At 44.5% G+C, this 10,000-nt stretch overlaps 1 protein-coding gene across 2 annotated transcripts in view; it reads left to right on the top strand.

Annotated features, from left to right (window-relative positions):
* Window positions 1-10,000, top strand: part of LOC123519812 (spondin-1-like) — a 147,911-nt gene that overhangs the window by 12,603 nt on the left and 125,308 nt on the right. For both annotated transcript variants that reach the window (XM_045281330.1, XM_045281329.1), the window contains exon 2: window positions 5,426-5,612. In XM_045281330.1, the coding sequence (XP_045137265.1) occupies window positions 5,429-5,612 (184 nt within the window). In that variant the 5' untranslated portion in view covers window positions 5,426-5,428. The remainder of the gene's footprint in view (window positions 1-5,425; window positions 5,613-10,000) is intronic.

Genomic DNA, 10,000 nt, shown 5'->3' with positions numbered 1-10,000 from the left:
CCTTCTCTTTGTGCCGAGCGCATAACAGAGGTGATTATCTCTGGCATGGAGCTATACATTCCTCATACTTTCTCTAACCCTAAAGCTAAAAAGCCTTGGTTTAACTCTGCTTGTTCTCGTGCTGTCAATGATAGAGAGGCGGCTCACAAACGGTTCCGTAGCCATCCAACTGCTGAAACTCATGCCCTATATATTTCTGCCCGTAATCATGCCAAATCTATTCTCCAACTTACTAAAAACTCTTTCATCAATAGAAAATGTCAAAGTCTTTCCAATTCTAACTCCTCTCGAGATTTCTGGCATCTAGCCAATAATATCTCTAACAACTTTACTTCTTCGTCTTTCCCTCCTTTACTTCATCCAGATGGCTCAAAGCTGAACTCTTCGCTCAAACCTTTGCTACCAACTCAACTTTGGATGATTCTGGGCATATTCCTCCTACTCCTCCACCCTCTGACTACTTCATCCCTAAAATTAAAATTCTTTATAAAGACGTTTTCCTGGCCCTCTCTGGCCTTGATTCTCGGAAGGCTTACGGTCCGGATGGAGTCCCTCCTGTTGTTCTCAAAAACTGTGCTTCCGAACTCGCTCACTGCCTGGTCAAACTCTTTCATCTGTGTCTCTCTACTTCTATTTATCCTTCTTGCTGGAAGTTTGCTCACATTCAACCTGTCCCTAAAAAAGGTGACCACTCCAATCCTTCTAACTACCGCCCTATAGCTTTGATTTCCTGCCTTTCTAAAGCCTTTGAGTCTATCCTTAATAGGAAGATAATGAGGCATCTATCAGCTCACAACCTTCTCTCTGATTGCCAGTATGGTTTCCGTAAAGGCAGATCTACTGGTGATCTTCTTACTTTCCTAACTGAATCTTGGTCATCCTCTTTTAGGGACTTCGGTGAAACCTTTGCTGTCGGCCTTGACATATCGAAAGCCTTCGATAGAGTCTGGCACAAATCTTTAATTTCTAAACTACCCTCCTACGGATTCTATCCTTCTCTCTGTACCTTCATCTCCAGTTTCCTTTCCGATCGTTCTATTGCTGCTGTAGTAGACGGTCACTGTTCTTCCCTAAAACTATCAACAGTGGTGTTCCACAGGGTTCTGTCCTATCACCCACTCTCTTTCTATTATTCATCAATGATCTCCTAAATCTGACTCAATGCCCTATCCACTCCTATGCTGATGATACCACCCTGCATTATTCAACAGCGTTCAACAGACGCCCAACCCAACAACAATTAAATGACTCAAGGCGAGATGCTATAGGACGCCTAACTTCTGATCTTTCACTTGTTTCTGATTGGGGCAGAGAAAACCTGGTTTTGTTCAATGCCTCAAAAACTCAATTTCTACAACTATCTACTCGACATAACCTTCCAGACAACTATCCTCTCTTCTTCAATAACACTCAACTTCCCTCTCCTCTACATTAAACACACTCGGTCTATCCTTCACTAAAAATCTAAACTGGAAATTTCACATCTCTACTCTTGCTAAATCAGCTTCCAAGAAGTTAGGTGTCCTATGGCGTCTTCGTCCATTTTCTCTCCCTCCCAGCTGCTTGCTCTGTACAAGGGCCTTATCCGCCCGTGTATGGAGTATGGCTCTCATGTCTGGGGGATCCACACACAGCTTTACTAAACAAGGTGGAATCTAAAGCTTTTCGTCTTATCAACTCTTCTCCTCTAACTGACTGTCTTGATTCTTTAAGTCACCGCCGCAATGTTGCATCTTTATCTGTCTTCTACCGCTGTTTTCATGCTGTCTGCTCTTCTGAACTTGCTAACTGCATGCCTTCCCCCTCCTGCGGCCTCGCTGCACAAGACTCTCTACTTCTTCTCATCCCTATTCTGTCCATCTTCCTAATGCAAGAGTTAACCAGTATCTTCACTCCTTCATTCCCTACACTGGTAAACTCTGGAACTCTCTACCTGTGTCTGTATTTCCACCTGCCTATGACTTAAACTCTTTCAAAAGAGGAGTGTCAAGACACCTCTTACGTTAACTGGACCCTCCTTTTAGATTTTTCTGTTTTTTCTCTTTCTACTTTTCTTTTAACAGGGCCTGGCAACCAGCGGGATTTTTTTTTTTTCCAACACTGTGTTTGCCCTTGGCCAGTGCCCTTGTAATGTAAAAAAAAAAAAAAACAACAGTAGGTATTATTGAACTAGTGTTAGTAATGCTCAAATTTACGTACATTTGCTGTGTTGTGGTTACTGTGAATGCATCGCAGTGTCTAAAAGTCCTGGGAAATTACCCCTTGCTGAGATTATTTCGTAACAATATTTAGAACACCTTCAACCGCCATGTTTGGAGATGTTTGCACAGGTGGCGCCGCGGCGACTGGTTACTCTTCTGCCACCTGTCAGTCTTGTCACAAACATTACTGAAAGAGGAAAAGGAGAGCATTACGTCATTTTTTTTTTTTTTTTATGGGCCGGATGGGCCGGAACCAATCACATTGACGGCCTGCTAGACGTTCACTGGCCAGTCCTCTGTCTAAATATGGCAGGGCATCCATCAGAACGAGGTGGAAAGAAAGGTATTATTTTATTTTCGTCCCAGTAAGATTAATGTCCAGCACATTTATTGTTCCGCAATGCCCAGTTGTACCTCTCAAATTAGCAAGTCAGTTTGGCACCGCTGAAAGTTAATTTGTTCCATAAGAAATAAGATAATGGAGTATTTACTTCTAGGCAGCGTTTGACTTTTCTTCGGTCTGAGACTGAATTTCGATTTCAGTTGTTCGTAGATTTTGAAATGTTCGGAAGTTTGAAAAATCACATTCTGCCTGGAAATTGGCGGATTTAGGAGGCTAGCATTGCCTCAGTAATTCCCACGACAACAACTAGTAATATCAATATTACTACTACTACTACTATTACTACTATTACTACTACTACTGCTACTACTATTACTACTACTAATACTACTACTAATACTACTACCACTACTACTACTACTACTAATAATAATAATAATACTAATACTAGCTACTACTAATGCTACTACCACTAATACTAGCTACTACTATAACATCAACAACAACAACAACAACAACTACTACTACTACTACTACTACTACTACTACTACTACTACTACTACTACTACCACTACTACTATTACCACTACCACTACTTTGATAGTAATCATACAAGTATTATCTTAAATAAAAAAGTGGTATTTTTGCAATATCAATAGTACCAACAGCAATACCGTCAATAATAGAAGTAGTAGCAGTAATAGTAGTAGTAGTAGTAGTAAGGAGATAGGAGGAGGAGGAGGAGGAGGAGGAGGAGGAGGAGGAGGAGGAGGAGGAGGAGGAGGAGGAGTTGTTGTTGTTGTTGTTGATACTATTAATGTTGTTCTTGTTGATATTATTGTAGCATAGAAAGTCGTAATAAGGAAGGAGCTCAGTGACGGGGCGGGAGGGGTTTGAGGAGACTGGCAGACCCGTGCTTGTTTATTCAGGAGGACCGAGTGACGGTGTAATGAGAGAAGGCGCCAGGCTTGGGAGTCGCCCCGCTCTGCTGAGTTTTGCTCCGCCACGATTCGCCCTGCCCCTCCCTGAACCGTCGCCCCTCCTGCACTGCCCCCACGTCCATCTCTCTCAGAAAAAAGAGGCAATCTGTGCCTTGCTATGGCCTCTCGGTGCAGGCGTCGGGAGGGGCGTGTGGCTCGTTGCCGCTGAAAAATAACACTAAATACATCGCCGAGGGTCATGAGGCAGAGCGAATGGCAGCAGATGGCACAGTACACGGCCCGGCACGGCTTCCTCTGTAGCTACTGGGAACGACAGGGCAAAGGGTGCAGGGTGAAGGGAAGTTGTACAGGCTGGCAGAGGGAGCTAGAGACCATCAGTAGTGACAGCAGCAGCAGTAGTAGTAGTAGAGCAACAACAACAAAAAGTATTCCCCGTCTCTCTGCTGTCCCCACCACTTGGGACTAACAAATATTTACCCCGAACCCTCTCCCCTTACACGCTGCTTCTCCCCTCGCACCCCTGCCTGCTCGCCCCACCGCCCGCCCTTCCCTCCCCAACATCCTCTTCCCTTCACACCCGTCACCCAACCTCCTCTCTTTCCCCGCACTTGCCTCCGTCATATCATAATCTTTCTCTCAGACCACTACCACCATCACCGCCACCAAGTAGAACACCATGAACCTCAAGTACTATAACTATAACTACCACCACCACATGAAATGCTTCAAATCACCATCACCACCACTCTCAACAACAAAACCCAGCCAATTACTGCCATATCCTAATCCCTCACTGTATTATATGACCACCATCGCATCGTCACCATCACTACCACCACCACCATCACCACCACCATCACCAACCACACTGGAGCACCAGCCAATTAGATTACAGTATCTACCTCACCAGTCATCACCACCATCACCACCACCGCTACACACTACACTCCTTCCCTTGATGATGTTTCTCTTGCTCATCCTCGTCTCAATACACCCTCTCCTCCTCCTCATCCCCCTCCTGCCCTTCTCCTCCTCCTCCTCCTCCTATTCTCCCTCCTTTGTTATCAGTGATGTAGGTGGTTCCCAAAGGTCGCATGTTAACACTGTAGCTGCAGGATTTGTGTTGGGTCAAAAGTGAAGTATATGTAATACTGCGCTGGGAGTGCCCTGTTTGCTGAATCTCCCGCGGGAAGCCCATGGGAGATGAAAACGAGGTGGTCTTGTGTGTGTGTGTGTGTGTGTTTCGAGGAGGTACAGGGGTGAAGGACTGGCTGTGATATAAACATAGGATACGAGAGAGAGAGAGAGAGAGAGAGAGAGAGAGAGAGAGAGAGAGAGAGAGAGAGACAGGGCATCCCTTGTTCTCTTATCCTTTCGGTGCCCTCCTGGTCCTTCTCAAGATGTGTGTGTGTGTGTGTGTGTGTGTGTGTGTGTTCACCTCGGTTGCCTGCTGGTCACCCAGCCAGTCTTCCCTATTACGGATCGAACTCAGAGCTCATAGACCGATCTTCGGGTAAGACTGAGACCACAACACACTCCACACACCGGGAAAGCGAGGCCACAACCCCTCGAGTTACATCCCGTACCTATTTACTGCTAGATGAACAGGGGCTACACATTAAGAGGCTTGTCCATTTGCCTCGCCGCTTCCCGGGACTCGAACCCGGCCCTCTCGATTGTGAGTCGAGCGTGCTAACCACTACACTATGCAGTGTGTGTGTGTGTGTGTGTGTGTGTGTGTGTGTGTGTGTGTGTGTGTGTGAAAATGTTTTATCTCATGTCTTCCACTTGGTCCACTAACATGCTTCTCCGTCCATCTGTCCCTCAGTGTGTTTGTCTGAAGCTCCTAACGAGACAGGAACCAGGGAACCAATAACACACACCAAAAGAAGAATGTGGATGAGCCTCTATTAAAACACCTTCCTTTCCTTCCCTTCAGATTATGCGGTGGGCGTTAGTATCGCTGGTGGCGGCCTGCCTGTGGGCGGCATCCGTCAGAGCCCAGTCCTCTACCTGCATCAGAGAGCCGCTTGGAACCAACGCGCCTAAGACTCCAGGCAGCAACAACTTCACTATCAAGATCAGCGGTAACCCTGCCAAATATGTGCCGGGGGACGTGTACACCGGTAAGTGACAGAGAAAGAGAGAGAGAGAGAGAGAGAGAGAGAGAGAGAGAGAGAGAGAGTGTCATATGTGTTTGAGTCCCTTTTACCTGTGTTTACTACTATCCATGTCTATCTACTGTTTGACCTGCTGTTATTAAGCGAACATGACAGGATATGAATCAGTGAAGGAGTGGCTGTACCGAGTCATTCTTTACCACTAATACCCTCCAATATCTGCTGCTTGCCGGGCTAATATGATACGAACGTGGAGGGAATGCAAGCGTGAATCAGGAGCAGGAGGAGGCTGCCACCTGCTCCCCTCTCAACCCTTACCAATAATATGACTTTCTCAGGATATTCTTAACATTTTGTTTAATAACATGTCCTTCTAAACTCTGAATTGTGTATCTCAATGATACACGAATTCCCAACAAGATGAAGCACGTGTGTATAAATGGATAGACAAAATAAGCGCAATAGAAAACATTGGAAAAAAAATACATTGAGGATGATAGTCCAGAAAGATTATGCACGTAGCTCATGTACATATGCCTTCAGTAATGATTTATATATAGTATTAAATGTTTCAGACAAAACATAAAAAGTATCTGAAAATTATACTTCATTTAATCGCAACCTGATTTTTTTTGCTGGTATTTTCGGAGGTCTTTGTGATATACTAGTCTTAGTCTTGAACATTGATTTCATGTCACAATGAATGTTTCTGAAAAAAAAGTCAATTTATAAGCTACACTTATACTAATGACATCTTTGCACTTTTTCCTTGTGTTTTCGGTCCTTTACATATTATGTATACTCGATGTAAAAACAAACATTTTGTAGTTTTAAAAGAAGAGAAGATACTTTCATAGCTGAGAATGGTGGACGGAAATAGGAGACCAGACCTGATGGCTTCTTGCAACATCCCTTAATTTATTGTATTCTTATGTACTTCTACACATGGAATTTGACGGACTTGGTGACCTCGCAGTTTGGGATGAGTGTCCCCGAACGTGTCGCAGCATTAGCTCTGCGCAGTCAGTCCCTGTTCTGCTGCTTCAAACCCATACGATTCTATTCATCCGAGTCCTGGCCACCCTGATGGCCTGCCCTGCCCTGAATACTGGATGTTGATAGGGAGTCATTAAGGGTTATTCTAGCGGAGTGATTATCAGAGAGAGAGAGAGAGAGAGAGAGATGCCATTGCAATTTCGCTACAAACAACAGCTTTGGCAATACGTCCCTAACATGTCTATTCATCGTCCTCTTCCTCTTCTTCTTCCTTCTCCTTTTCCTCTTCCTCTCTCTCCTCCTTATCCTCCTCCTCCTCTTCCTTCTCCTTAGCATGAAGTAATGGTCATTTTAAGTGCGAGAATTGCTTGTTCACTCTGAAGTACAGCTTACACTCTCTCTCTCTCTCTCTCTCTCTCTCTCTCTCTCTCTCTCTCTCTCTCTCGTGCTATTGGCCTCGCAACAAGGGGTAGGGGGTAGGGAGGTTGTTCGGGCCGTGAACGAACCGTTTTGTTGCTTCACGATCCATTCCCTCCACTTTTTGAGCCTCGTTTGGACAGAGAGAGAGAGAGAGAGACAGGTAGTTGCTGGAAACACACGTGTCTCTGTAAGACAATAGGCGGTAATGAAGCTTAGGAAATTAACATCTTCGGTGCAATGCCCAGAGAGAGAGAGAGAGACAGACAGACAGACAGACAGACAGACAGACAGACAGACAGAAAGAGAACACTGGCATACGACTCTGGGTGGGGGATGGGGGCGTTACGTGCTGTTATTGGCGTGAGTACAACCAGTATAACCAGTCAGTGTTCATGGCTGTGTCCCGGACTCTCCCTACCCACAGAGTGACCTGCGCTGGCCAGAACACTCCTCTTGATGTAAAACCATATAAAACCACAATCCTGAGCTGTGGGATGAACGGGGCGGGCGATTTGAGGCCACTTGACACGCGCAAAAGCCTGTTGGGGATCCGAAGCGCCCTCATGGCCTCGTTCTGGGTCAGCTTCGCTCTCGCATCATCGCTTAGGAAGGTACTTGACCCCACTATCACCCCGCTAGGAGGTCCCGAAGGGGTGGAGGTTCGGTGCGTCGTCAAGGGATAGACTGCAGGATAAAGTGAGCCAGAGGTCGTGTTCTCAAGGACCGGCGGGTGAAAAGACCCTCTGAATGTCCAGTGTTACTTTTTTTCGTAGATTAGACGAAGGACGCTGGAGTGTGTTAACAAAAATAGATTGTAGGGTTTGGTTGTAAGTCAGGTTTTCAAGGATGTGTAGATAAAATTTCCCTCGGAACGTAATCTTACACAGAAGAGGCCAACCAAAGTGCTTCTTTTCCAAAAATAAATTGAAGAGTTTTACGTGAGTTCGAGGTTGTGTTTTTGAAGGACGCGCAGATGAAACCTGTCAGTGATATTCCTTTTCACTTAATTAACCAAGAGCTCTTACAATACACTGCCAGGAATAGATTGTCGGATTTGAGTAAGTGTAGAGGTTGTATTATCAAGGATGTGAAGATGAAAGTCCTTCAGAACTTAATCTTATCATAATTCTTTTTTTCATGTCAGCAAGACGTTGACCAGAAATTATCTAGAAGACTGCCAAAAATAGATTTTAGGGTTTTACTGTATGCTAAAGGGCGTCTTTTCAAGGATACGCACGTGATAGTGTTAGTCAGTACTACTTGTGTATGTAAGAAGTATCATGATGTATTGCCAAGAATAGATTGCAGATTTTTTTTTTTTTTTCAAGGATACAAAAGTGAAAGACCCCCTGAGAATCTATTTTTATTGATATTGTTTCTTTTTTGTAAGAGTAAGACGTAATGCATCAGGTTTGATTGCAAAATTTTACCGTGAGTTAAAGAAAGTGTTCTTTTCAGGGATTCGTGTGCGAAAGAACGCACTCGTGTTTGTATATTTCTTATCCTACTTCAATTACGAAAAGCTATTTCAGCGCAGCGCTATGAATAGATTACAGATGTTACCTTAAGTCAGAGGTAGTTTTTTTCAAGGATGCATTAGTGAAAGGCCTCAGATTTTACTATTAGTAATATAGCCAACTCTTCATCAGTTTTTCATTGAACCCGGCGAAGGTTACTAACAAGAAACGTTCGTTTGACTCTACCTGTTTGTATATCACTATAGGGAAAGCTTATTCCTATTTCTAAATTTACATATGCGATTAGATAAATGGCAAATAATACGTTGGAAAACTTGATTTACACTGCATGAGGTCTAAGGGTTCATTGATTTTCCGAGGCAATGTATCAGTAAAGGAGTTTATTTTTGTCTCTTTCCACCCTTCCCTCTAAACCATCACCGCCCGGTCACCAGCTGCCTCCCTCTCTCCCTCCCTCCCTATCACTGTGGAGCGAATGGCAGTAATACATATTTATCCCCTTCGAGAAATGGGAATTTGAACGTTTTCCCTTAAATAGAAGCAAAGAATCTGACCCCTTGTTTCTCCACTTGGCTCTCCTCTCTGACCTTCCTCTTCCCCCCTCTCCTCCCTTAGATGACCCTCCTTCCTTTCTCTCAACCTTTTCCTCTTCCTTCCTCCTTCCCTCCCTCCCTCCCTCCCCTGTCATCTCCCTCCTCTCCCTCCCTCGATGACCCTCCTGATTGGGACTTCGCAGCTGATAGAAGCCTGAGGAATGCCAGCGCTTTAGTGCTCTGGGGATATTGGCAGTTCCACAGAGAGGCGGCAGGGTGGGGGGATGCAGGGCGCTCTGTCCCCCATGGCGTGTTGTGGGCGGCGGCGTGGGTGGCGGCGAGACGGTGTGTCCGAAGTCTGGGAGCCTCGGCATGTAGGAGAAAAAGTACAAGAATGTGTAGGCATTGTGAGGAGACGTGGCGAGGCAGTGTGGTGGTGGTGATGGTGGTGGTAGTGGCGGTGTGATGGTGGTGGTGGTGGTGGTGGTAGTATTGTTATCATTATTGTTGTTATTGTTATTACTATTATTATTATTATTATTATTATTATCATTATTATTGTTATTATTGTCAATGTTATTATTATTATTATTATTATTATTATTATTATTATCATTATTATTATTATTATTATTATTATTATTAGGTAACTATTATTATTTTTGTTGTAGTTGATGTTGTCATTACCATTATTATTAAAGACCTAGACATGGTGATACCGAATTTATGCATGTGTGTCTGTGATGCATATTTTTTATTCATTATTACACACGCGCGCGCGCACACACACACACATACACCAGCAGGCAACCGTGGTGAATAACACGCACACGCACACACACATGCACACACAACACAACATAGCACAGCACAGCACAGCACAGCACAATACAGCACAGCACAACAAATTACAGCTCAGCATATCACAAGAATATCCCTGAGCACGAGAATGACAAAGAAACCAGGA

The sequence above is a fragment of the Portunus trituberculatus genome, chromosome 46 (genome assembly GCF_017591435.1).
Source record: "Portunus trituberculatus isolate SZX2019 chromosome 46, ASM1759143v1, whole genome shotgun sequence".
Taxonomy (NCBI): domain Eukaryota; kingdom Metazoa; phylum Arthropoda; class Malacostraca; order Decapoda; family Portunidae; genus Portunus; species Portunus trituberculatus.
Note: the sequence above shows the minus strand (reverse complement) of the source record. Positions and strands in the feature narration are given on the sequence as shown.